Source organism: Physella acuta, unplaced genomic scaffold (genome assembly GCF_028476545.2).
Source record: "Physella acuta isolate Inbredline_101_S28 unplaced genomic scaffold, ASM2847654v3 ptg000433l, whole genome shotgun sequence".
Lineage (NCBI taxonomy): Eukaryota > Metazoa > Mollusca > Gastropoda > Physidae > Physella > Physella acuta.
Window position 1 is genome coordinate 147,396 of NW_026731952.1, and position 27,836 is coordinate 175,231.

The 27,836-nt window shown below is 34.7% G+C and overlaps 3 protein-coding genes across 4 annotated transcripts; 1 reads left to right on the top strand and 2 right to left on the bottom strand.

The window, feature by feature from the left end:
* Positions 1 to 3,630: 3,630 nt before the first annotated feature.
* On the bottom strand, positions 3,631 to 9,836 carry LOC131942926 (suppressor of SWI4 1 homolog). Its single transcript, XM_059302898.1, has 10 exons — positions 9,686 to 9,836; positions 8,302 to 8,484; positions 7,623 to 7,943; positions 6,957 to 7,033; positions 6,622 to 6,732; positions 6,040 to 6,147; positions 5,524 to 5,667; positions 4,845 to 5,017; positions 4,428 to 4,514; positions 3,631 to 4,097 (listed from the first exon to the last, which is right to left on the bottom strand). Exons 1-10 carry the CDS (start codon positions 9,698 to 9,700, stop codon positions 3,712 to 3,714), a joined length of 1,605 nt encoding a protein of 534 aa, XP_059158881.1. The 5' UTR covers positions 9,701 to 9,836; the 3' UTR covers positions 3,631 to 3,711.
* Positions 9,837 to 14,219: 4,383 nt separating this feature from the next.
* Positions 14,220 to 20,945, top strand: LOC131942922 (ER lumen protein-retaining receptor 2). 2 transcript variants are annotated; one of them, XM_059302892.1, is made up of 6 exons: positions 14,220 to 14,396; positions 15,669 to 15,928; positions 16,926 to 17,040; positions 17,384 to 17,521; positions 18,083 to 18,101; positions 19,254 to 20,945. In XM_059302892.1, exons 1-6 carry the CDS (start codon positions 14,306 to 14,308, stop codon positions 19,297 to 19,299), a joined length of 669 nt encoding a protein of 222 aa, XP_059158875.1. In that variant the 5' UTR covers positions 14,220 to 14,305; the 3' UTR covers positions 19,300 to 20,945. The 2 variants fall into 2 exon arrangements, with proteins under 2 accessions (XP_059158875.1, XP_059158877.1); XM_059302894.1 differs by lacking the exon at positions 18,083 to 18,101 and having other exon boundaries at positions 14,222 to 14,396.
* A 281-nt stretch (positions 20,946 to 21,226) lies between these two features.
* On the bottom strand, positions 21,227 to 27,626 carry LOC131942921 (DNA polymerase subunit gamma-2, mitochondrial). The gene is made up of 10 exons (XM_059302891.1): positions 27,451 to 27,626; positions 25,546 to 25,641; positions 25,191 to 25,231; positions 24,974 to 25,112; positions 24,468 to 24,573; positions 23,776 to 24,009; positions 22,909 to 23,058; positions 21,652 to 21,830; positions 21,483 to 21,579; positions 21,227 to 21,353 (listed from the first exon to the last, which is right to left on the bottom strand). The coding sequence occupies exons 1-10, from the start codon at positions 27,606 to 27,608 to the stop codon at positions 21,285 to 21,287; spliced, it is 1,269 nt and encodes a 422-aa protein (XP_059158874.1). The 5' UTR covers positions 27,609 to 27,626; the 3' UTR covers positions 21,227 to 21,284.
* Between the last annotated feature and the right edge of the window lie 210 nt (positions 27,627 to 27,836).

A 27,836-nucleotide genomic window follows, 5' to 3' on the forward strand; every position in this document is an offset into this window, starting at 1 on the left:
TGATAATATAAGGGATTGGTGATGTAAGGGACTGATGATGATGGAAGGAGTTGGTGTGATGGAATGGATTGATATAGTAAGGGACTGGTGATGTAATTTTAAGGGACTACTGGTTTAAGCACCAGTGTTGTGATCTTCTACGTCCCGTGTTTGCGGTGTGTAAAGGTAAATGTTGCTCTAATTAATAGATGCCCTGCAGCATCACCCAGCGATGTGCTGGCTTCATTAGAAAGTAGACAGATACTGGTAGGCTTAATTGTTTCATCCAGCGATGTGCTGACTTGATTAGAAAGTAGACAGATACTGGTAGGTTTAATTGTTTCACCCAGCGATGTGCTGGCTTCATTAGAAAGTAGACAGATACTGGTAGGTTTAATTGTTTCCCTTGCACCAGGTGTTACACGCCATTCAACATCAAACACGCTTCGCCTATTACATTATTCCCCTCGGTTACACTGTCTTTAGTGTAACACCAATTAACATATAACAATTTGTGGTGTCACACACCATACATCATCAAACACGTTTGGTATAACACACCATGTAGGTGTAGTACATTCTAGACACAACACAGCTACCTTAAGAAACAGTGTTCCGTTGATGCTGGTTGTATTCTAACAACCCTAACCATGTGTGTGTATTCTATAAGCTTTAACATAAACTTGTGAGTTAGGTGTATCCTCACAAACTGTTAAAACCCCGGTAATCTTATAGTTAGCACTAATGCCAGGATTAGAGGAATAATTAAAGCTAGAGATAGATTAGTGTTATCTGATTCCCCTCTCCCACCCCCGCACCTACACACGTCCTCCTACATACCACACTACAACTACCACACAGCTTTTGTGGCTGAATAACCGACTATTGAGGGAAAACACTTTTAATAAAACACGCTTAAACCTAACGTTAGCTCTAACGTTTAAACTGTGTTCACATGCAGTCTAGTCACACAAAAAACTAGAGTTGGGCTGAAATATGAAACACGCCGCACTTTCTATCCATTAGCGCTAACTAATAATGAAAATTTAATTGATTGAAAATTGTTATCTAAAAAAAAACTTGGAAGCAAGCGTTAAGAAATGCACACTTTAAATATCTCAGTACCTTGTATATACCTAGATCTATATAATAAGTGCGTTCGTGAACACAGTCTATACTAGTGTATAGTTTACTCTGTTTATGTAGAAAGAACACGGGGATTATAACATAACTTGAAGGGTTGGCGCAGGTCTGTTTCCTGGGTGCTGGTGTTTGTTTAGTGGTGTGCCGTCTTTATGCGGGGCGAGGAAGGGGATATGATTGGATACCATCTCAGAGGTGTGTTAAAGTAAAGTGTGTAGTCAGGACACATTTGAGCCGATGTGTGTTGTCACAGTGTATACTTCTAGCGAGTTGTGATGTCTAGACACATTAATGTACATATGACGTCATGACACATCCAACAAATGACGTCACGGATCATGGCACAGCAGGTTGATTTGTGACGTCATAAAACATCTTTTCAGCCTTTGTCGAACTCACACGTTAAAATTAATCGTCATGTGACGTCACTACACATTCAGCTGGTGTTTAGCCTAACGTCACTACACACCAAACGATCATTATGACATCACTGACACATCTCACCAGCCTGTGTCATCATGACACACCTGCCCTGACACATCACCTCAGCGTGTCAGCTAAACCCCCCACGCTGCGATGAAATATTAATCTACATCGCACGTTGATTAAACCTAACGCCATTGGGTTAGGTTGATAAATATTTCATCATTTCTAAAATTAGAACTTAATAACAAGACCTTATTTTTAAAATTAAACTATTATTTTGCGCATAATCGAATTTTGCATACAAAATATATAATTATGTGTATACAATTTTGTTATATTTTATTGAAAAAAATGTAGTTTTTACATTCTATAGCTAGACTAGATATATTAAGAAGAAGAAAGAAATAATTGACAAAGAGAGAGTGATGTGAGTGAAAGAGTGCTACTTACAAGCTATACAAACATACATACTTTGTTGCTGTTTGACCTGTTAGTATGTTAGCTTAAGAACATCAACATAAGAAATACCCTCGACAACCTAATCACGTATGTTCTAGATCTAGTTCACATCAATAGTTACTTACGAATTTCAGACGTTTGGAAAGCTCGATCTAAAAATATCCGTGTGATATCGCTCGCTGTATCCTCGTCTTGTAACTAAAACATCACAGATACACTATTTAATCCAGTGTGCAGATTGTCAAACAAACCACGGCCGAGTTTTGGCGTGGTTGCGACAGTGGGGGAGTGGAGGGGTCACTGGAGAATCACCAAGTGTTGGTTTACGAAATTCGTTCCTCTGTCACGGTGATCAGCCGGCCGTGACGACAAGGAACGACAACTCTCAGCGACTTCTTTATTAAGTTTTTTTTATTAAAGACCTGTTAGGTTGTGCGTGCTGAATCAGGTTATTGAGTTTTAAAACCAGTCGTATGAGGTCAGTTAATTTCGTTCTATGGCGTTCAAGGAAAAATAAAATCGATAAGTCCAAGAATAGGTTCAATGGTTTGGTGGTGGCAGTTTTTTGTTCTTTCACATTGAGTAATTGTGACTGCGGCATGACACTCGTCACGACTTGACTGACACCAGACACGATTTTACTGACACCAGCAATGACACACGACATGACTGACAACAGACATGACACACAACTTGACTGACATCAGACATGACACACAACTTGACTGACACCAGACATGACTTGACTGCCACCAGACATGACAAACGTCTGACACAACCAGACCAAATAATAGAACCTAATGATGTTGGTTTGTATTGACCAACAGAAAATCGTGTGTTGACAGTAAAATAATACTTTCCTAACCACAGATGGTCTAGTGCATCAGCAGCACTTTTTTACAAGACACGGTTGAATGAACAGAGTGAAGCTTGATCAACCTTTTGTTTACATACTCTGGGAGCAATGATGTATAATTATTATAATCCCAGTGACATGTATTCTAGTGAATTCCCACAAAACAAAATTCACAACTTTACTTTCTATGTAATTTTGTTGATAATATTAATATTACTAAATCAGCTTGCGCAGGTATAGAAAAAGAATAAAACATATTTAATTCCAATTTAAAAATTTCCTTCAACTTCAAGGGGTGTAGATGCCAATAATTCTACAGTAAAAACGTAAATCATCAAAATTGCCTCCCCTTGATGAAAACTAAGGTCCTTAATTGACACAAGTATGGTTTTCAAAGTTTGTAACTAAACTCATATATTTTTCTTAAAATCAGAAGATTAATATTATTAACGAAAAAAGAAGGAAGAGGTTAGTAGAGTGGATATCAAGGCTAGCACCTCCTCCATTTTGTTATTTATATGTGTTTCTCTAATCTTATATTTTTTAAGCTTAAAATATTGAAAAGACATTCTTATATTAATATTTTTAAAACAAATTATAAAACTATAAGTTGCATTCATTTAGTATCTATATACATATTTGATTACTGATATAATAAATGTAATAAGTAAAGAGAAATATTTCTCTTAAAAATTTTGATGCATCTTCTGCCTGTTTTTCTGTTAGTTAACTTCTGTTTAACTACAAAATAACAAAAACACATAAGATAAAATGTAATTGTTTAATATCTTGTCTATGCTGTATATAGAAAACATGGAGATGAAACAACAGAGTTATCAAGATTTCTGCTATCGCTTTCTACTGCCTTTTGGCCTAAACATTGGTTTTTTCACCTTGTTGTGAACTGGCCTTTTCTTTTTGTTCCCGTCCTTCCTCCCTTTTTGTTTACCATCAAACTTGTCTTTTTGCTGAAACTTAACTGAGAATTTACTTTTTTTATTTCCAGAAGCTCCACTAAATCTATTTTCTTTCTGGTGTTTTTGGTTTGTCTCCCCTCTTCCTTGCTTATGTCCCTTCTTAAAATCTTTCTTCTCTTGTTTAAAGTCTCTCTTCCCTTGTTTGAAATCTTTCTTCCCTTGTTTAAAATCATTCTTCCCTTGTTTAGCTCGTTTAGCTTGAGGCGCAACAGAATCTTGGCTTCCCCTTTTCCTTTTTCGACTACTTGAGAACATTTCTGAAAAAAAGTCAGAAAATGTAAAATATGTTGTCCACAAGATAGCCACAAAGTTTAGTAAGCAGTTCCTACCAAAGGTTGCAAGTAAACAAAGTTAAATTGGGTGTGGGACAAATCACACAACTTTATAAGTTCTATTCAAGCAGTATACAAAACAGTATGATTATAACAATTATAATATTTAATTAATTAATTAACAAAATATAACTAAAATTAGAATGGATAAAAATGTTTAAAAACATAGTTTTTGTTGTTAATGAGGTAGATGTAGAAGACAATGTCAACTGTTCAACAACACTTTTCAGAATTAATTCAACAAAATCTGGTTACCTGGCTCAGGTTCCTCTCCTATCTCCTGCTTGTAGTACTCTCTGTCATCATCATCATCCTCATTCTTCACATCCTCCTCTTCATTTTCTGTTTGAGAGAAGTGTAATACAATAAATTGTTAGCGAATTTCAAAGAATTGTATTAGGGTATACAGAATTAGAACAAAATATAAAGCAATTTTAATTTAAAGTTGAAGAATTGTAACAACAAGAATATTTAAAATTAGTTAAATTATTAAATAGTACACGATTTTTTAAAAAAATACATACAAAATATACATAAAAATAAATTTAACAAAATATTTTTTAAAAATAATATTACAAATTAAACGTTACAAAAAAAAGTTGAGACAAGTTAATTGTTACAAAATATCTGTTAAGAGACTGGACTAGAACTAAAATTACAGAGGTCACGTACCAGTTTTGTTATCCATTTCACTTTTGTCTTCCTCATCTACTGCCTCTATTTCACCTTTCTCCTTCATTTTCCTCTTCATTCCTTCTTCTGTTTTCTTGATGTGCTCTTCTTTAAGTTTTTGCTTTTTCCTCACATCTGCCTCCTGTTTCTGTTTTCTGGCCAACTTTTCCTTTCTGAAATTTTAAATCAGTTTTTTTTTTTTTGAATTTTTGAATTTTATTATTTTTTATTTAATTAATGCTTCGAATGTTAAACTGAAAAAATAATTTAAAAGTGAACTATTAAATAGTACTAAATTTATAATCTGGTGTGAAAATTTGTATAGTAGACCACCACAAAGCATTTGTTTGCAAACTCATAAGCTTGGAGTCTAGCTACCAGATTTGATAATGTAAGAAATCAACATGCAGACCACTCATAACAGGTACAACACTTGTGAAAGTAAAAATAGCTGGGATTAGCAGAGATAGCACAATCCATTCAGAGAGCAAAAAACCTGACTACAATGAGACCTAAAAACATACTTAAGATTATACACCAAAAAATTGTAATTTATCAATAATAAGTTTGATTCCAGTTGCCGTATCTTTTTGAATGGGTTTACTTAACACAGCAAATCAACAAAGGTTGACTGTTCTACAAAAAAAGTTCACATTTCAAGTCAATCGTACAAACTTACTGTTTTTGTATTCTCATGGCTTTGATGGCCTCCAGCTCCTCTGGTGTTTTGACAACCAATGAATGATACAAAACATCTCCATCTTCAAAACCTTCTTCAATCTTTATCAGCGTCAGGTTCAGCCGTGGACCAATTTCTTTTAACCTGGGAATGTTTAATTAACCATGATAATTTACCAAACATTTAAACTACCACTGATCATAAGATAAATATTAACAAAAACCTGTGCTTGTTCAACATGTTTTTCTATTGCTATACTACATGCACGAATAACATCAAAGTGCTATTTTAAACAAAGTTCTTGCTGTGAAGTGTGGTTCTCAAATCAGAATAATTCCTCTCTTGAATGTTTTTAATCTATAATCCTGCTACTCATGTCTTGCTTGAAAAGTTTTTTTTTTTACATTTGCTACACTACATCCCAGTTTATCTAAATGGACTATTTGCCAAAATACTCAGTCAAAACCTTGTGTACCTCACTACTTTAGCCACAATGCAGGTGAAAAAAAGACTCACCTGATAGCATTGACAGCATTCCTTGTAACCCCTCGACCTTTGACATTTTGTGTGACTGTGACCTGGTTGTGTGGGCCATCCTGCTCCCCTTCACTGTCAGACAGCCCTCTGGAGAGAGTGGAACAAGTCACGGATTAATTAGTCACTCAATTAGTTGTCCAGTGATGGTCAGTTCAAACAATTAATAAGTAATCTATTAGCTGGATGAGACCTAATCAGTCAATTAGTTGTCCAGTCATGGTCAGTTCAAACAATTATAAGTAATCTATTAGCCTAGATGAGACCTAATCAGTCAATTAGTTGGTCCAGTGATGGTCAGTTCAAACAATTAAAAAGTAATCTATTAGCCTAGATGAGACCCAATCACTCAATAAGTTGGTCCAGTGATGGTCAGTTCAAACAACTAAGTTATCTATTAGCCTAGATGAGACCTAATCAGTCAATTAGTTGTCCAGTGATGGTCAGTTCAAACAACTAAGTAATCTATTAGCCTAGATGAGACCTAACCAGTAAATAAGTTGGTCCAGTGATGTAAATTCAAACAACTAAGACAAGTAATCCATTAGCCTAGATGAGACCTACTTCTCCATAAACAGGTCGGCAATGTCCTCATGGTGTCCCAAGTCAGGCAGCTTTGATCTCATCAGCTTCTTCATGGCTTTACTCACCCCAGTTGGTGTAACTTTCATTATACTGGTAAACAAAACAATTTTAATGGTCATTGTCTCAGATCTTATACTGTTTTATTGACTAGTAAACAAAAATAGTTGTTTCAACAATGAAATTACCCTAAGTAATATATTTATGATCTATAGTTTTATTTAATAAATAACAGAAGAAAGAAATTCAATTAGAATATAGTTAAACTGTCCATTAAAACTGGAGTTTAAAAGTTACAAAGTTCAATGGTCACTTACTAGTGTCTGATATCTACAGTTTTACTTTGAGGGTCGTAGTTGACCAGGACAGATCTTCTCATGTTGTTGAGTTTCACCTGAAAGTTAAATACTTTAGTAAGTTTGGCATTTACCCTAGCATATCTTAGTTAATAACGCATTACAAAATACTTTTTAAATTTCTTTTAGCTGGTTCCATTTGGCTGGCTTACTTTCTCTTTTCATTAATTTATATCTATCTGAATATTAATCTAAAAATCTGCTTACAACAATTTTACGATTCACAAATATTATTGTAATGAAAAACAGATTCAACAAATATGAAATAAGGATGAAATAATAATAATCTGCTAACCTTCAATATAATAAAGCTATTGGTAAAGAAGTAAAAATAAACGGAGTTTCTGTCATCGTGTTATTGTGTGTCGTGGAATAAAACATGTAGTCACATTTCAATCCCTGGTTGACATTAAGCCCCTACCCTACCAATTCACATTGGCTACATGACATTACTTAAGAAAAAAGCAGTTGGATTGGAAACCCAGTACAATATAACCAGAGCTGGATTTGTAGGTTGGGTTCTCCCAGAAAATACCTCCCCTCACCCTGACTAGAATATATTCAGTGTTAGTCTTATGAACACTATTATTGTTTTACTTTACAGCTCACATCTTGTAGTAAACTTACTGTATTTGGGTTGATTGAAGGAAACATGTTTTTGAAGGTAATATTCATGAGCTTGTTCTCCATACTGTCCGAGGGTATGTTGGTCACCATTACAGCGTGGTTTGCAAACAGCCTGGAGTCCACATCTGGATGTTTTTGAAATGACAAAACATCCTTGGAAAGACTAAACTCATTGACCTTAAATGTCAGCGTTGGCCCACGAGGGACACAGACTAGCTTCATGTATGTGCCGATATCTGTTTTTGTGAACACAATGAAATGGGAGACGTGGAGAGGCCCAGCAATTGTTAAGAAATCTTTCATGACATTTTTCTTTCTCACCTGAAAAAATTTACATGTACATTTTATTTTAAAGATTTAAACATTTTTTAAAATTATTAATACACAAAAAAAAAGTGAGTGGTAAACTAAGTAAAATAACAAGAAAAGAAAGAAATTTTTAGGATAAAATTGTAAAGGGCCTAACAAATTTTCTCTAAATCAATCAACTACAAACAGCATTTAAAAAAGAATTATGATGGTACATTACTACCAATCTGTTAACAGTCAGTCAGTCAGAGGATTTAGGGCACATGTGCATGCAGGGAAAAGCTGAAAATTAGCAAGTCACGTTTATTATAGTTATAGCCAAACTTTTATTTTTTGAGGCCCTAAAAATGTAATAAATAAGTATTTTTACCCTTAGGTTTGAAGCAGTGTAGGGTTCCATTATTTTCCTAATGTCCAGAACAAGTTCTTTGACAGTCTTACCAACATGACCTCTGTGAAAAACAAACGAATGTGGGGCCCTTTGGTATGTTTCTTCCTCAAGCCCAGTAGCAGGACCTGCTTTGGCATTTCGAGCAGCTTTTCCTAGTTTGCCCTTAAGAAATAAAAGAAATGTTTATAAGGCTATCATAGTAATAGTTATAGTAATAATAGGTCTAATAGACTCTAATGAGACTAATAGGCTAATAATAGGTGGGCCGGTAATCTATCGTTTTGGGTACGTAAAATCGCCCGCGACTTGTAATGTGAAAAACAGGTGACTCCTTAAATTGTAATAATTATTTCACATTTTGAGGAGGATTTATGTTTTGAAAAATACAAAAATGTTTCCTTGTTTCATTTATGTACCTGTTTTTAAACAATTGAATTAAAACTTTTCAGTAATAAATGTACACCAGCGATGTTTCCAACAGATGCAACCATGCTCATTTACTATAGCAGCCATCTTGTTAAAGTTTTATTTTTATTGACTTATAGCGAGATTCAGGCGGAAGTCACTCTATTTTACAAATGGCTGCTGTTTATATAGCAAATCTTGCTTGCAGACACTGCTGTTTAAAGTTAATTTCTGGCATATATTGATATATTTAGCCATTGATTAAGGTTTATTATTCATTTATCTATAATATTTGACACAAACATATCACAATATACTTCTATTACAGCCTTGACAATGAGGTAACGTTTTCGTACATTAATAGCCGCGGGCGATTTTACGTACCCAAAACGATAGATTACCGGTGGGCCTAAGTCTATGCCCTCTAGGCCTAATAAAAAAAAATTGTAGATCTAGATTATATCTACTTAGATTTATTATCTAGGCATAAAAGTTTTGTGTTGTCAGTTGTCATTTTTTTTTTAGGTAGGGCGTACTACTCACATCAGTATTTTAAAGTATTTTTTTAATTTTGAATTTTGAGCCTATTGACATTGTTAATAAAATAAATTAATAATTTAATAGTTAGGCCTAGGGCTTAGGTCGCCCTAGGGTCTGGGCCGAGCTAGATCTAGGCCTAATAAAAAATTAATCTTAAACGAAAGAAACATAGAATCTAGATCTACTTTAATTTTAATACATTATTTTAATTTTAATGAAGTCGCCGACATGTTATCGACAACAGGTTGTTGCGTTTTTAAAAAGAATATTAAATACTAAAATTGACAAAATTGCCAATTATCTTTCAAAAATAAATTAAAACTTATAATGTTATCAAATATATAATGCTTAACACTTTTTACACCTAGATATCAGTTTTTATATCAATTAATAATAGATACAAAAATTCTTCACGTACCCTTCTTTTCCCCATTGTTTATTTTTATTCTGGAAAGCATGCAGTATTTCTACAATTTGGCTGTGGTTTTCTTGATTTCATCGGTCAGCTGTGTTGGCTAAGTATAAATGATGTCGTTCATTTGATTTCACAAATTGATCGGTTTCTAGGCCAATATAAATTATGTATCCACAATATCTTATCCCGGTTGATTTTTGAGGGTTGGGTTGACTGCGAAACATTACTGTATATATCTACATCCATATAGATCTATGTTATATATAAAAGGCCACCAAATAGCCTGTAAATGTTTTACTCTAACGCTGACGTATTTAGCAGATTCATTCAAAAAATATATACTTCAATTTTATTTTTCTCCGGGTGTTGGGTGGGAGGCGCTTGAAACTTTGGAGGGGGGGGGGGACACTTAAAATCTCGCAGGGAACGGAAGGCAGACTGGTTAAAGTAGCCTATATATTTTTTACATAAATTTATATTTCGTTCGATAGTAGTGGGGGGGGGGGGGCGTGAGAGAGGCTAGAAAGTAATTGTTGTAACAAACGGGTATGAGTGCACAAACTCTTGTCAGCAGATGGTGCTTGTCTTGATCCACAGAATTGTGACTACATGACACTTACGCAACGTTTGCGTTATGTGAGGAATGCAGTGCCGTGGCAGTATTCATGTTAATCATATTAGCTTAGACCAGAGTTTCTTCCAGGCATCTCTTCGGGAAGGGGGGGCACCGCCCCCTCCCCGAAGAAAGTCTACCGCCCCCCCCCCCCCCCCGAACGAAAACAAAATTTGTGAACACCAACTCCCTGATCAAGTCAACACTTATCCACCTGGTTAATTTTTAATTTTCCCCGTATGTTTTATCGTTTACCGTTATCTTTGAATTGCTCTTTGTTTACTAATTTAATACCTAATTAGATTTTTTAAAATATTAATATTGTATTGCATTGTTGTCGGAGATGTTGGCGTGCGTATTAAAAAAAAAGTATAAGGTTTGAAAGTCATCGCTTCGCTAGAAATAGGCCTGCGTCAAAACTGAGTTAAGAAGATTTGACCACAAACCCACCCACAAATCCTCAGTTCGCTACATTGCCGACAACACATTTTACTGTGCATGCTTTGGGATGTTTGATGGCATTGTCGAGGCAGCTTCAAGCAAAGTTCAAGTCGTCGAGTTGAAGCAACACAATTGTATTTTGATTTTCGCCTTTTAGTGTTAAGTTACAGAGATTTCTGAAACGCAGGTCTGCTAGTCTGCTAAAGTATTATTTTAAAATATACCGTGTAAATTATGGTGGCTATCAGCTCATCTTGTAGACTTGGCTTCACTATTCGTGTAGGATATCAGAAATACGGCTGAGTATTGTCGGAGTCTGTTTATCGGTGGAGTCTATAACCTTAAGCCACCAACGTTAAGTCCGCCTCGAATTCGTCTGCTTTATTGCGTGGATGTTTTACACTTGAGTAGTGAATGATTCATGATTGTGTCGGAACACCCTGTTATCTAAACATTGTAGCAGTAGCCTCAGTCACAAGTTTGGGGCTGAGAATGGGGTGCGGTACTTAAAATTTAAAGAGATGACACAGAAAAATTGGCAACTTTAATGGCAAAACCTGCCGCGTCTTGTAATCGGAAAGAGTTTTGAATGACGATTGCGTCGTAATCATAAGTTATCATATTCTTACTTCATCTTTGAAAGTTGCAATGTCATTTCTTAACTGTTCAATGTTGTATTAATAACTTTAGACATTAAAGTAAAAAATATATAGCATATATAATGGGATAAGAGGGTGAATGGAAGCGCCAAAATAATTAGTTTTTCAACGGAGCGGCAGTGTCGAGAAGTTCGGATACCAATGCACTGCAGAATGTGTGTAATTATAATTCTTTTCGCGCATGCATTTAAAAGAAGTCAGTAGCGTAGCGAGAGAGGGACATATGTCCCCGGGCGCCGACCTTAGAGGCGCCAAAATGGGTTGGAAAAATAAATTGAAAGGTTGAGGGGGGTGCAAATTGAAAGTTTGAGGGGGGGGGGGGTGTGCAAATCGAATTCTTGGGGGAGGGGGGTGCAAATCGAAAGTTTGAGGGGGGGTGCAAATCGAAATCTTGAGGGGGGTGCAAATCGAAAGTTTGAGGGGGGGGGGGTGCAAATCGAAATCTTGAGGGGGGTGCAAATCGAAAGTTTGAGGGGGGATGCAAATCGAAAAGTTTGTCCCCGGGCGCCGGGAAGGGTCGCTACGCATCTGAAAGAAGTCGGACATAATCACGTCCCGAGTTTTTGGAAGAATTTACTCCCAACCCCAGTGTTGTCAAATACCCCCCCCCCTCCTCTGATCTCAATATTTTTATTATTCTTTTTAAAAACCATAACCTTTATCTCCAAAAATAGAAAAGGAGCTGTTAAGTAAGAATAGAGATTTCAACCAACTTCCAGACCATATTGTTTTTAGCTGGCGGTCAATAGGGCAGATACGTTGAATTGTTGTCTCACTGAGCCGCTTGATTGGGGTGAGGGTGGGGGTTCGTTAAATTGAAATAGCGAAAAGACAAACTGTGATGCGTGAGAAAACAACACCCAGCTTTGCATTATTAGGCCTGTAAGGAATCGACATTATTTACCGTTGAATTTGAAGAGGTGAGTTAAAGGAGGACAAACACACACTATGTAAACAAGCATCCTGAGTTTCTTCCAGGCATCTCTTCGAAGAACGTCTATCGCCCCCCCCCCCCAACGAAATGGAATTTATAAAGAAAATATATACTTTTAATAGTGCCCCCCCCCCCCACCCGGAGGAAATTTTAGTTCGCTTCCCCCCTTTCGACCCTCACGGTCCATGGGACAAGCAGTGTTTCTTTCATCGCTTCGGGGGGGGGGGGGGGCGACTTACTCCCCCCCCCCCCCCACCGAAGCACGTCTACCGCACCCACCACCCGGAATGTAATATAATCTATGTAGAAAATATAAACTTTTACAAATGTCGCCCCCCCCCCCCCCTCCCCCGGAGAGAAAAAGTCTGGAAAAAAAAACACCTGTTCACGTTAGGGAAAGGCCCAGTAAAGGCGGCTGGGCATAGTGCTGACGACACCATCACTTCATATGTCGAGGTCATGAAACATGAACTCTACTGCATCTGCCTTATGGATCTTGAGGTCTGAACTGAAAGGGGAGCTTTACTTTACGGTCTTATTGTTAGATTGGCTTTGGTGTATTATTTTATTTTTAAATAAACCGGGAGTGATCTCCCCTAAACTTTCTCGAATATTCTAATATGACACTACGGGGGATGGCAACTCGGGATATAGACTTCTATACATGATTTTTAATCCATTTTAAATACTCAAACTTTTTAAAATAGAATATAATCTCGTAGAAAAAAGAATTGCACACCAATGTGCATAATAGTGCGCAATATTATTAGTACTTTATAAATTTACATGCGTTTTTTGAGAAATCGGAAATAGCGTAAATAAGTACTTCCGGTCAACGGAAATTACTCAAATTTGACAGAAGGTAGAGAATTAGATCTTTTACTTACATATCAAATTTCATTTATCTATCTGAAATAGTACTCAAGTTATAGGCTTTTTGAAAAATTCAAAGTAGAAAAAGTACCACTTCCGGTAATCGGAAATCGCTCAAAAGTTGATACACACGGACACACAGACAGACAGACAGACACATAGACATACGGACAAGATTGCAAAATTATGTTTTTTCCGTATCAGTGAGGTGTAAAACGTCAAGATTTGCAAAAATCTCGATTTTTTTTTTTGTACGATTACAAGACTTTCTCTATACTTCGTATTTACGAGAAAGTAAAAATTGAAAAAGGAAATAACAACAACACATCAAAGAGAACTCTTTTGTAAATGCGGTTGGCAAGAAATACCGGTGGGGCCTAGGCCTAGTCTCTTTCCAAAACAACGGCGTGAACACAACGATACTTAAAATTTAAGTATCGATCATTTATTTCAATCGCCGTTTACATATGAGTTTCGTGATTTAAAAGCTGATTGGGGACTCATTTGCCGTGTTAAAAATAAAGACATCATTTAAAAAATAAAGTGTCATCATTTTATATTTATTAATGTAGTTTATCTATGTTTTTTTCAGGGAAATGGTAGAAAAGTAGAGGGTTATTCTTACTTGTAGCATAACCGCTCAACAATCGACGGTCATTATTGAAAAATGATGTAGATCTAGAAGTAGGCCCAATCTCTTCCTGCGAAATTGTCATGTATATTGTATAGGTATCGCTTGATAGGGATCATGACCACCCGCGTCTTTTATATGTTTAAGTCAAGCTGCACCTGTTGGTTAGACGGTCAGTAAAATGCGAATTGTTTCCTTGCTTTATTTTTTATTGTTTAAGCAGAAATGTTCAAGTAATAATATAGTTTTACTTCATTTGGTATAAGTACTAATAGGTAGTTTTATTAAACTATCAAATTATTTTTACTGCTAATTGTCCTTAACGTCCTAATAAAAAATACTGTATTGTATTTATTTATGTTAGTATCGAATATTTCAACAATACGAGTACAGGCTTTTTCTACCAACAATTCATTGCGCGCCACGTCCTCAATAAGAAAAGTAAGAACGTGGAAGTGGTTAGCTATCAAAAATGAATATTTTTCGGCTTATTGGTGATATGTCCCATCTTTTAGCAATAGTTTTACTATTGCTAAAGATGTGGAAGACGCGATCATGCGCTGGTAAGTATTTCCATAAAGTTTTCTTTGTTTAGAGAGCAACGCTCGACTTAGGCCCCTAACCGGGCCTAACCATCTCTGATTCTCTGTTGTGTTTTTTTCTGACTTATCGCTTCCTAATCTAACAAACAACTTTATACTTTCTAGATCTAGATCTAGATCTTGTTATTTTTAAAATCTTCTTTGACATGGATTTAGCAATCTAGATTTTTAGATCTGGGCCAGAATCTAAATCTATGGAATCTAGAATGTATGATGTTGAATTGCATTGTTTGCCAATCGTTAGAGGCTAACTTAGAGGCCTAGGGCCTAGTGTACCAGATATTTTATCAACAGAAATTCAAAAGCTATTAAAATGTCATTCACTAGGCCGCCTGTTTACTTAGGGCTCATAACTACTTTTTCTAGTACTAGGCTAATCATAATTTGCTTACATAACGTCATAACCTGACTGAAAGATCTATAGGCTGCCCATGACTGCTAGATTCTAGATCTAGATCTAATCTAGATCTATCTGCTACTTCTGCTAGAATATTTTGACAGGGTCCATAACTCCAGTGCAATTAGAATCTAGTTGGACACTCAACTGCTATTCTGTCCTGCATTGCAGCATTAAGTTAGGTCTAGAGTCTAGATAATAATTCTAGATCTGCCTATCTAGTTACTTTTGGTTACACATTAAATTAATAATGTGACATTATGGCTATACAACTTTAAAAAGCTGGATGAAACTGGCACTGGCAGTTTTAGTCATGACTTTTTGTGAATGAAAATTAATATGGTGGGGCTTCAAGGAGAAGATAAGCATACATGGTAGTCTGTAATTAAAAATTCCCTCAATTTTTAAAGCTGCCCCTCCTACCATTTCCCACTGCTTTTCATTTAATGTGGGAACCTCAAATTAATTTTGAAATCCTTGTAGCAGCAGTCCGTCCGTGGTCATATGCAAATTTACTGTGACCCCATGTAGGCTTAAGTGTCTGATACTTCTTGTTTTGGGAAAATAGAAGTGACATTACAGGCTTTCTCGAGTAGCAATTATTCAGGTTATGACATATTCTACTTATTTACATAGAACTCAATTTATTTAGGGGGGGGGGGGGGGGGAATACATTCTGTCCAGGATTCAAATAGTGAGGTTGTCTTGAAATATTTTCCCAATAATGTTGTGAGACTGCTAAATTGTGATAATTACAAAAAAAAAGACAACACATGATATTTTTTAACTAGGCTTATTTTTATTATGTGCATAATAATTAATATTTATGTTTTCAGGTATATCTGGAAAGAGCCAGATACTTTTTGCCCTGGTGTTTGCATCCCGTTATTTGGATCTGTTTACTGCCTACATATCACTTTACAACTCCATTATGAAAGTGTTCTTCATTTCAACATCTCTTCTGACTGTATATCTCATGTACTTCAAATTCAGAGCAACGTATGATTCAAACCATGACACTTTCAGAGTGGAGTTTCTAGTAGTTCCTGTTGGTGGCTTGGCCTTCTTGGTTAATCATGAGTTTAGCGCATTGGAGGTATGCTAATTTTTAATATTACAATTAGTTTAATTGAGATTAAAAGATAACCCATTTACTATCCATTCTTAACAACTATCCTAATATATAAAACCCCACGTTCGCACATCTCTCTCTCTCTCTCTGTCTGTCCGCAAAATATTTTTGCCGGACATCACGTCAGAATCGGCAGCGATATATGGAGAACTTTATACGGACTTTTGTTGAAAATAATATGTTAGATGTTTTAAATGTATAACCACAATTTTATTTAAAGAAGAAAAATAAAAAATAAAGGCGTATTAGAATGTAGAGAAACAGTATTATTTATGCAACCGGAAAAGCATTAATACATGTGAAAAAGAACGCATAAAACTGTGACGTCACTATTGCTTATACATTAACTAATGACGTCATCTGCCGTGTTTCGAATAAAAAGAAATGAACTATTTCATTCAAATTTGATTTAGATCTACGTACACTATGAAATGTATACAATACAATTTTTCCGGCCTAAACTCATAAAATTTATTTTATTTATTTGGATTCTAGATCTAGATATTCTAGATTCATCTATTCAAATAATACATTTCTATACTAAAGTATTTCAGGCCTTAATTACTTTATTGAAATCTTTGTTTATCTATGCAATTTGCTAATCTCTATAATATATAAAGCAAAGTTGTCGGGTGCCCGATATGGCACTTCCCGGCGCCGCAGGCGCTTCAAATTTGGCAGGATCTTGCCTTGGGGCGACAGAACACGGGGGCCGGTTGGCCGAAAAGTCTACGATGATGGGGTCAAAACTGACCTCGACTGACCGGCGCCTTATATGAGCTATAAATCGAAAAAAAAATGTCCACGGAGGAACCTCTTCATAACTCCTGAGGTCGTAGACCGACCCTCGGGCGAATTAACTAAGCATTCAAATTCTCAATGTTTTCGAAAGCCTAAGCAAAGCTGGGCAGCATGCCTAGTAAGCATATAATATCCCTTTTACTTTTTAATTCAAAACTAGATTCTATGGACTTTCTCAATCTATCTTGAATCTGTGGCAATATTGCCTCAGCTGTTCATGATGAGCAAGACTGGTGAGGCTGAGACCATCACTTCACATTATCTCTTTGCTTTAGGTGAGATTCCTGTAGACTTGCTGTTTATTTATGAGTTAGAGTAAGCTTAAGATAATGGTTAGATATCTTGGATCATGGTCTGACTTTATTTGTGGTAATTTTTTGTATAAAGAAAAGTACTTTGTACTGTTAGGACAGATTAAATATCCCCTTTTATTAACACTGAAAGTATTTCAGCTGGCAAATGTTTTCTAGAGGCTATACTATTGTCATAGCAACTTAAAAAAATTATATTTTCAACATAGTTATGGCAGAACAATGTGTCATTTTACAATAGTAAAACTTGTGAATAAATTAACAAAAGTGAGATTGGTCTAAAATTGTTTTACAAATATGATTTTAGGTTCCTACAGAGCTCTGTACATTCTAAACTGGGTGTACCGCTACTACTTTGAAGGGTTTTTTGATTTGATAGCTGTAGTCGCAGGCTGTGTCCAGACCATTCTCTATTGTGACTTTTTCTATCTTTATATAACCAAAGGTAAGTCATAGACAATTTATGCTTTGGAACATTGCTGCAATTGCAAGGTAATCTTTAGTGCTAAAGGTTTTAATGTTCAATGTGCTGATGGCTATATGTTGCTAAAAAAGATTTAGGTCTTTCTTTCTAAACTTGTGTGCTTTTTTTGTCCAAAGATTTTCCTCTTCATTGTGTTTTTTACTTTGATGTTAAGCTATTTGGAATAGTGCTAATATTTTCATTAAAAAGTTACCAGAGAATGTCATTTTTAGCGATTCGAGTTCAGTAATCGAAGTACTTTTTGCATAATTTTTACTTTTAAAAAATTGTTTTATTGTACTTAATAGATACAAAAATTGATAATCTAAATGGATCTTAAATTGCCATTGAATATAAGATGCTGCAAATTAAAGATTAAATCCTGTTGCTTTGAAATACTTTTCTCCCTATTCTATCAGCACCCTTTTGTTCAATTTGGGGAAATTAAAATTTTCTATAGCCATTCATATGCCACAAGCTATAAAGGGTTTGATAAAATTCCCTAAGTTGGACAATGAAATAAAGACCTAAATCTTTATTCAGGTTTTGGCAAGGAAAGTGGGTAAGTTATTTCCTTAAGTCAAGCCAGGTGGCTGCTGATTGTTTTATTAATAGCAGGATTCCATATTAGCATTTTTCATAATTATGGAACTGTTCCAACATTTACTATGATTTAGTGTATGCATTCATTAAAAACATCAGTATCTGTCATAATTACACCTTTGATTAATAGTAAAATTAAACATTCTGTTGAATGTTTTCAAAAGGCATGGTGTTTTCCATTACTTTGTAAATTAAATCCAGCTAACTCATTGAGTGTGTATACATGCATGGTTTGCATGCCTGTCGTGGGGGAAGGGAGAAAGAAGAAATGGAACATAGTTTCAACAAAGTGACAACTTTAACTTTGGCCAAACAGAAATAAGACAATTATGATAGTTATACTGAAGTTTTTAAGAAGTATTTAATTATAATTTTTTTTTTGCTTTTGTTGAAAGAAAAATTACCATTTATAAAAGATACATTTGAATACTGTTTTAATCTAATTTGTCTCCTTTATAACATCTTTAAGTTGGGTGACTAGAATGTAGATCACTGCCCTAGTATCTTTCCTGGTCTAATAGTCATGAATTCTTTGCACCAAGAGCATGACAGCACCAGTGTCAACCCTATTATTTTAAACATACTTTAGAACAATCTTCTTGTAGTAAATACAAGTTGCTGATTCTGAGAATATTTAATCTTAACTAATAAAAATTCCTTTTAGAAGAAAATAGCAACATAACAAGCTGCATGTATAAGGAATGAACCTTAGTGTTTTTGTTGTATTTTACTAGCCATCTACTGTCTTGTACTTTTTTTGTAGTACTTGAAAGTTTTTTTTATTCATTTGTAAAATAATTTTGGTGAAGGATATAATATGTAGATTATTTTTATGATTTTTCCCCCAACAACTGTAACATTTATATTTCCCTTTTTAAAATTCCTTTAATGGGTTCATCATGTATCAAAATAATGGTAGATAAGATTAAAAAAAAAATAATTTAAAATGCCGGCATTTGATACTTGCACTCTATTTTCATGTAAATTAATACTTCATGGGTTTTTGTTTTGGCAAGCCAGTCTACTGCATCAACAGTACATTTGACAGTTTGAAAACACCACCCAACAATAAAGAAATGGATAGTACAAATATTGTTATATTTCATTTCAGTTTTGAAAGGAAAGAAGCTCAGCTTACCAGCATAGAAGTAGTATAAGTCCAACCTGTGCAGTCATCTATTATCAAGGAAGTTAAAGATTTCAGGGTCCACTGACAGTTGGAACACTTTAGTTTGAAACATTACTATCACTTTTGATCACTAGTATTTAGTAAGAAAGGGTGTACTCTTAAAATGATTAATTTAAAAGAATTAAAACTTTTTGTAACTGTCATTAAGAGAAAAGTGAAGGTTTTGTATTCTTGTTCAGTATGAGTATTCACATTTTTATCAAAGCTAAAAATTGTTTTGCTTTCTGTGCTGTATTTTTAACTGCCAATCTTTTATTTTATTATTAAAAGGCTCTTCTTAATTAAACGTGGATATTGATTTGGTAACTTGCTACATCTTGGTCTTTTTTTTTTAAAGATATTAGTTTTGATTTTTTTTTAGGATTATTTCACACTATACATGAATATTGAATACAAGAAGTAAATTACAAATATAACACTTAAATTGAGTTCATATCTAGCAGCCATTGTCATCACATTTTTTCATCTTAAAAATGTGGTTTTTACATATTAGTTCTGTTATGTGATATTTTTTCAGTATTTAGCTATATATACTAGACAACTTGATGTGGAAAACATCAACATTTGAAATAGCAAACTGTAGTAGTTAACTGTAAATTTGTGTCCATAAATCTAAGTCAAATGAGCAGTTATATTGGTAAAATTTTATTTACTCTTTAAACTACTGTTGTCTGGCACTACCATGCTATCTTAAATATCTTTAAGTTGTATGTCAAATTGGAACAAACTTTATTTAGGTTAGTTTTTTTCTTCAATGTACGATCTGCTATTGAATGCAAACTGTCATCTAATAAATATATCTGGCTAAAGTAAGTAATCATTGAGATGATTTTTTTCAGTTTTGTATTTTGTTATAGTAAAATTATTTTAAGTTATCATTTTATAGAACGTAAGAATTCTATATGAAAAGCTGTGGAATTCTCTAACGCTTTTAATGAATGAATCTGAATGTTTTCTTGTACATTGTCCTGTACAATATGCATGAATTTGTATGTTAATATTTATTTGTGTTACTAGCTAGATGAGTTTTTTTAATTCTCATTTGTAAATATAACATTTTTACTTTCTGCAAGTATTTCTTTGGGGTTAGGTGTTTGCTAACATTGATTATGTCTGTATCATGGACATGCCCAAGCATCTACATCCATAACATAACATTGGCTAGTTAACCAGACTGCAAGAGGGAATGTCTGTTTATTTCAACAAATGTGGGGGTTAGTGTCAGCTTGGTTCTCATTACTAAGTTGTACTTTTTGTGTTTGATGCCATCTGTTCAGTATATTGCTCTTAGAGGGTCCCATTACTGTTTTTAAGAGCATCATATTCATGAAGAAAACCAACATGTTCAAAAACTGGGTCAGATCTTACACTTGCATGTTTTGATACTGACCTAGTCTGATTTTTACCTTAAATGCATCTTAAAATGTCTGTATATTGTGTGTAGCACTATCTGCAAGCAAAGGTTGAATGATGCATGCATAAGCTGAATGCATGGTGGAATTTAGTTTTTATTGCCTATTTCTCAAAGGGAGAGTTTTGGCTGGTAATTGTGGCGTTAGTACCCATTATTGAATTTATTGTTACATAATGTATAATTAAAATATTTAACATTTTCATGTGGACTAATTACTTTTTTCAAGCTTATTTCTTACGAAAGTAACAAGTGGTGGGCATGTTTCTTCTTTCTTTTACCTAACAGGGGTTTCCTCAAACTTTTGTAGTTTTATTTTGAATACTTGAATCACTTTTATCATTGAATTTCTGGCTGGATATGGTAATTAAATAAGCATTTTCATATACATAATGTTTGTGATCAGATGAGTGCCATTTAGTTATTGACAGATGAAGTGTTGAAGATTTCTTTCACATCATATACATAATTTCCTTCCACACAGTTTAACTTCTTTTTAAAATGAGTGAAAATAACAAACACTAGATTTTAAATTATTTATTTTAGTGCACCAATTGAGCATCCAGATTATGCTTCAAATCATTAACTATTTCTGTCATATGTGAAGGTACCTATTGAAAAAAAAAATTAAAAGAGACATTTCAAAGAAAATTATAATGACCTGATTGATGAATTGAAGAGACCAATTATTACATAAGTAAATCTTTATATAAATAATGTGTTGCAATGAATCCCCCTACCTGTATCTGGGTGTCTCTGTGGCGTGTAACTACAAGTCCATCTGTGGGGGTACGTTCATTAACAATCACAGTGTAGGGGATTCCAAGTTGATCATTTCTGCAAACATAGTCTTTTTCAAATGTGTATGCTGAACATGGGAATAGTTACTGGATAATTATAATAACCCACCTTTTAAAATGTGCATCAATTGTGCTTCCGTGATCAGATGCATTAAATAATGAAATGTTGGCTTTTTTAAATTCCTTTTCTAAGTGAGTACATATATGACGTAGCTCATTGGATACTGGTGATGTCTGGACAGCTAATGAAACTTGATAGGGTGCTATTTTAGAGTGAAGCTTGAGAACCTTCAAAAGACACAATAATGAGTTTATAAGATTAAGTCTAAATTACTTTCTATAAACTTCTTTTAAAAAAAAACTCGCCACTTTCCTCAAAACTATAATTCGGTGAACAGGATAACTGCCAAAGCTATGAAAATTTAAATGTTAAACGGGGTCAAGTCGGTAAAGCTCAGGATTTCTAAACCAAAGTTTTGAGTTCGAACCCTCGGGCAGATGAGGCTCTTTAGTTGTTGACAGCCACTCTTCTAGGAGAGACAACTCAAAATCAAACAACTACTGCCTTGTAGTTTGTTCTTGGTTGGACAAGGGCTATGGAAGCAAATCCAAAAAGAAAAGCAGGCTGAAATCAGAGTCAATGATATGGCGCATAACCAGTTAACACGTTATACTTAATTGTGTTGGAGGGGGATCTCTTCCAACACTAAAATTAAGAACGAGGAAGAAGAATGTCAAACAAAATAATCAACATTGTTACGTTCTGCGTTGGTTTCAAATAAAGGACAACTCTTCGTGACTACGTTTGTTACTTTTATTCCGTCTCAAATACTTTCATGCGTAGCCCTCGTCCTAATCGCTAGAAACTAACCCCTGATAATCATTCACTCCCGCTTTTATACCGCATTCGACCTTGGGATAACAATACATAAACACACCGGGGTTAACAATATTCTAGGGTGAACTCAACTCACACAAGCACTCTCCCCTAAGTTCGAGACTATTCTACCGTATTCTAACCTGACCTCAACTGACCCTTAACAAACACGGTTACCAGTATTTTGTGAATACAACTCAAAATCATCCAGATGTGCTAAAAACTCGTAACCAGGTGGTTTCTTGATGGTAAGAAGCAGTCGCTTTGTAACTTTAATTTCAATGATACTAGTTTTTTTAAACTTCATTAAATATGTAACACAATACACCATCTATTTGTACTATGCCTCACCATTCAACAAATCTGAAACATTAGGTTTATCAAATATTAACAGCTGTTACATTGTTAATCCTCAAATGCAAGTGCTTTTTCATTTCACACGATTATTATTTGAGGCTATAAAAATGTGTTCTATAAATCAATACATACCTGGGCCAATTTTGTTTTAGAAGTATTGGTATCTGAGATGATAGGTCGCTCCACGTAGCTGTCGATGATCCAAGCAGCTGCTGCAGATTCAATGTTTGTGTCGCACTCGATACAATATGGAAGGCAAGACAATTTTCCACTTGTTTTACCCTGAAAGTAGAAGTATGATCTTGGACCATTGGGAGTATTAAAACATATTAGACCAGAGTGATGAGACTGGATTTGATAAGGATTTGACAATAGCTTTAACAAGGCTAGTTTAATAAAAAAATAATTAGCATACACACACAAGGAAGTTCCTCATGCTGTTTTTGATGCCCTTATTTTGAGTTCTATTGACTGGAAATTCCCCTGACTCCACAAGTACAATATCATACCATGTGACACAAAAGCTCTAAGACTTGCTTCACTAGCTTCAATTACCATAGCTTTAAGTATATTACAACAGCTTCGCATCTAACCTTAGTTAAATTACTATATAACATTAAAGCTTAACCGTATTCTCCACCTATATCACCATGGCTAAACTTCTGGATCAACTGCTATAATACAATAGCTAAGCCTTTAAGTGAATCTAAATTACTACATAATGTCATAGCTTAATCTTATGCCCCAACCATGGCTAAACTTCTGGATCAACTGCTATAATACAATAGCTAAACCTCTAAGTTTATCTAAATAATTATATAATATCATAGCTTAACCTTATGCACCATGGCTAAACTTCTGGATCAACTGCTATAATATACAATCTCAAAACTTATCTAACTTAATATATAACACCTTAGCTTAACCACCTTCTCCAACTAAATCACCCTGGCTAAACCTCTAAATCAAGAAATATGACACCACAACCTGTTCACTTACCATGTATTTTTCAATTTCTCCACTGCCCACATGATGAAAAGGCCCATCACCTAAATTACTAACTTCTTCAATAGGTTCAACTCCCCAGGGAAACTCGTACACAATAATTCTGTTCTGTGACTGTTCTTTACCATTGGTAGCACCTGAGGCCTGGGTAGACACTTGACCATTGGTGGACTTGTGGTTGTTGTTAGAGGCGGATATCACGGAAAACTTGGCAGGATTGTTGGAGAACTGAAAGATTAAATTATAGTTGTTGCTTTTGGTGAATTCTGGAAAATGTTTTTCTTAAATGCAAAAACATGAATTAAAAGTAATGCAATTACCGGATTTTTAAAAATCAGCAAGTTTGGTACACTGTTAACTATGCTATGGAGTAACCAATGCAAAATGCAAGGAAAAAGGTTGTATGAGGAATATTAGCAATGCAACAAATAATCACTGCGTTGTTATTTTCTGCCTGTAACAATGTTAGGCAAGACTGAGGATCAAGGTTGAATCACAAAAGCAATGGGGGGGGGGGGGGGGGGGGGGAAGAACTGCTTTTACATGCCTTGCCTGCATTCTAAGAAGTATTTCAAGTAATTGTAATATATTCATTAAGAGGGATGAGCTTAAAAGTATTCTAAATTAAATTCAGAATACATGCATTAAGTCAATAAGCTAAATACATATTTGTAAAAATAAACCACCTGTTTCCACCATGACAGCCGCAACTGGAGCCAGTAGTCAAACACACTGTAGGATTTTGCTGGGGATGTGTAGTTCTGTACAATAAGTCGTGTGTAGTTAGAAAACCTGGCAATATCGATACGTTTAGGATATAAAAACTTTTTAATAATAATTTTTTGTCAATAGGAAAACTGAATAGCATTTAAAACAAAATTTGAAACAACATCACTTACAAAAAAAAGTCATATAATGCAATTATAGAATTATGAATTTATATTACAACTTAATTACAATTTAGCCAGTAAATGGGGGAGTTGAAGTTAGGAAACAGATTCAAGCAAGCCTAAAAATATTTTGCAATTCTTGAATTTTAGAATCTATTTTTGATATGTAAAATGGCAGTAATACATTTAATACATTTTGATTCTCAGAACATACCAGGGATATTTGCCGTACTATTAAAACTTTTGTTATTGTAAAATTTGATTTGCATCATGTGTGTATTAAATTTTGAAGTATAATTTACCCAAAAAACAAATTTTTCAAATCAGGCTCTGTGGTCTGAGTGTTTTCTTTCCACGAAAAGCAAGAACCAACACTTGCTATTGAGAATGGTAATGTCCCATTTGATAGTTTTAATACTTGAAGATACTTTGAGGAACAATCTGTTGAATTAGAAAGAAATAAGATGTATATGCTCACATTTATAAACCATAAAAACAATTTTGAATATTTAAACCTACCTTTTTGTAACTGATCTCTTAAAACTGCTTCATCTGATGATCTGAAAATGCAAACATTTAAAAAAATCTTTCACCATAAGGATAGCCTAGCAGTGAATAGTGCGAGCTCTATTTTCATACTAACGTGGAAGGCTGAATAAAGAAGCTATGGTGCCACAGGTTTAACCAAAAGATCATCATCTCCTCTTACCAACTTTATATTAAAAAAGTAGAGTTTCTACTTTCAAATAGTTTGTGAAACACTAATACATACAGACTTGAAATAGGAATGCACATTCAAAATCCTTGATTGTATGATAAAACATTTTTACAAATAAAAATGAATAAATTACATAACAGTGAGAAATGTTTGGACCTTGTGATCTGTTTCTCAGATGTGCAATCTGAAGGTTGGAGCAATGGGCTCTCTACAGCATACACATTATTTTGTTTACAAACCACAGCATCCCACCTGGTGAATAAAAAACATTTTTTAAATAAACTTTTATCAGTTCATTTTCAAGACATTTTTTCTTTTACTTTTCCAGTCATAATAATATGTGTTTATATCTAGGGAATACTAAATTAAATCTTCTGTTTTTAAAAGTAGCACTATAATTCATGTGTAGTACTTGTTTCAAAAGATATTAAATTATCTATACTTAATTATTGTACAAATCAGTATATTTAGTGGAAGTACAGATCTAATTATAAATCAGTAATGTATCCTTTTGATCAGCTACATTCCTCTCTCTCCTCCGTCATCCTCAGAGCTTTCCTGATGTTAAATCTTCCATTCTCTGATGTCGTCTTTCCAACTTTTCTATTTTGCTGCCTGGCACGGTCTTGTAGGAAAGTTTTTGCTAAACCTGACAACCTTGTGTCATGACCTTACAATTATATCTATCATTTTAATGAGTCGTGTTAGGTCATTATGATTGACCTCTGGATCCTGTCATGCACCTCATCCTTCGAGATGTGGTCCAAATATGAGTAACGTTTTAACTAACTTCCTGTGGTATCTCATTTTCATGGTTTGGATTTTACTTTCCACTTCAGGGCAAAATCATTCATCGACAACAAATCACAAAGGTATTCAAACCTATCAATGACTTGTACTGCTGTTGATAGTGAATTTGTTGTCATTGCTGGTAATCAAGTGGGTTTTATGGGCATTAATTTCCATAACATACGTAGTTGACATCTTGTCAATGTGTTATACTAAGTTTGCCAGAATGCAAGACTGTAATTCAAAATTTTAGAGCATTTTCTATTAGTCTTTCCCAGGCTATATTGAAGAGAATAGGGAAATGCAGGAATAAAGTTTATTATTATCAAATGGGGTTGTCCATAAATGATGTCACACTCGTAGGGGGGAGAGGGGGTCCATAATTTTGTGATGGTGTGTGATGAGGGGGAGTGGGGGGGGGGTTCAAATGGTGTGACGTCACTTTTTTGCATTATAAAAAAGCAATGTTAGAAAACAAGCTTTAGCCGTTATTTCGCCTTTTAGGAAACAGTTTTAATAAATTGTTATAGGAATTGATCAAAATACTCTATGTTGACAGAGTTCTGACAAGATTTTGGAAAAATGTCGATGTTTTAAGAAAAATTCAACAGCAATTTTGAGGGGGTTTGTAGGCTGAGGTGAGATGTCATTTTAGGGGGGGGGGGGTCCTAGCTTTTTGTGATGGTGTGTGACGGAGGGAAGGGGGGAGGTAAAAATTGTCCAGAAAAGCGTGACATCATTTATGGATGACCCCAATGCTCTTTGTTGCACAATTTCTTTTTTTTTAAAAAATAACATAAACCATATAGTATTGCAACCCTGCAAAAATGAAGCATTTCAACTTTAGGCTAGTTTAATTTTTACAAAACAGATGTTAATCTTTTCCTGTTCATGTCCAAGACACATGATGCGGATGAAGTAGAGTTGATCTGTTTCAATGACCTTCACTGTATGTATAGTGTTTCCAGCACTAAGACAAGCCACCTTGGCTTCCCTAAAGTGTTTCAGGTACTCATCCGAGCTGGGTGGAGTAAGGGATGTCCTACAGACTTAACCAATGATTTGAACTCGAGACTTTTGGGTAAGCTCTATCATTTGACCTTGCTGTCCCAACACAAACAGATTATTTTAAAGTTTAAACTCTGCAGTATTCCCTGTGATATTTCTTTACACTTTATATGAAATATTTCTTAAGAAAATTATCTACCACACAAAGCACAAAACAAGCATTTAAGTTGTACAGTAATAATATCCATTTAACTTGAAACATACCACTGTTTTAAAATGTTTTGTCGAAGCAAAGTACCAGGTGGACCATAGTCACTCATGAGGTATTCTTGTCCATTATGCTTTATAGCTGAATGATCTATAAATCCTCTTATTTTCAATAGGGAAATTAAAGTTGCTAGGTCCTTTCTTACAGCTGACATCTTAGACACAGTAGCCTACTTGAAATGAGGCAAAATGAGTATAAATATTATTATAAAAATATTGGGTCAAATATTAATAGTTTATTTAGTAAAATTTAGTAAATGAGGCCTAATTCCAAAATTCCTAGTGTCCTACCTAGATCTAGTAGGTAAGGTACTAAGTAGGCTAATTATTAATTAATTTTAAAAAAAGTAGATCTAGGCCTAGGGCCTACCGCTAATTGACAC

Bases quoted from the DNA above. Each gene is read 5' to 3' on its own strand.
- LOC131942926 (XM_059302898.1), bottom strand. The intron at 5,018-5,523 runs GTAAGTTTGTAC...TTAAAATTTCAG, and splicing joins GCCATGAGAATACAAAAACA to AAAGGAAAAGTTGGCCAGAA. The intron at 4,515-4,844 runs GTACGTGACCTC...TCTCTCAAACAG, and splicing joins TGAAATGGATAACAAAACTG to AAAATGAAGAGGAGGATGTG.
- LOC131942921 (XM_059302891.1), bottom strand. From the start codon at position 27,608: ATGTCAGCTGTAAGAAAGGACCTAGCAACTTTAATTTCCCTATTGAAA. The intron at 24,010-24,467 runs GTGGTTTATTTT...TTAATCTTTCAG, and splicing joins GGCTGTCATGGTGGAAACAG to TTCTCCAACAATCCTGCCAA. The intron at 21,354-21,482 runs GTAGGGGGATTC...TTTTTTCAATAG, and splicing joins ACAGAGACACCCAGATACAG to GTACCTTCACATATGACAGA.
- LOC131942922 (XM_059302892.1), top strand. From the start codon at position 14,306: ATGAATATTTTTCGGCTTATTGGTGATATGTCCCATCTTTTAGCAATA. The intron at 14,397-15,668 runs GTAAGTATTTCC...TTATGTTTTCAG, and splicing joins GAAGACGCGATCATGCGCTG to GTATATCTGGAAAGAGCCAG. The intron at 15,929-16,925 runs GTATGCTAATTT...ATTCAAAACTAG, and splicing joins ATGAGTTTAGCGCATTGGAG to ATTCTATGGACTTTCTCAAT.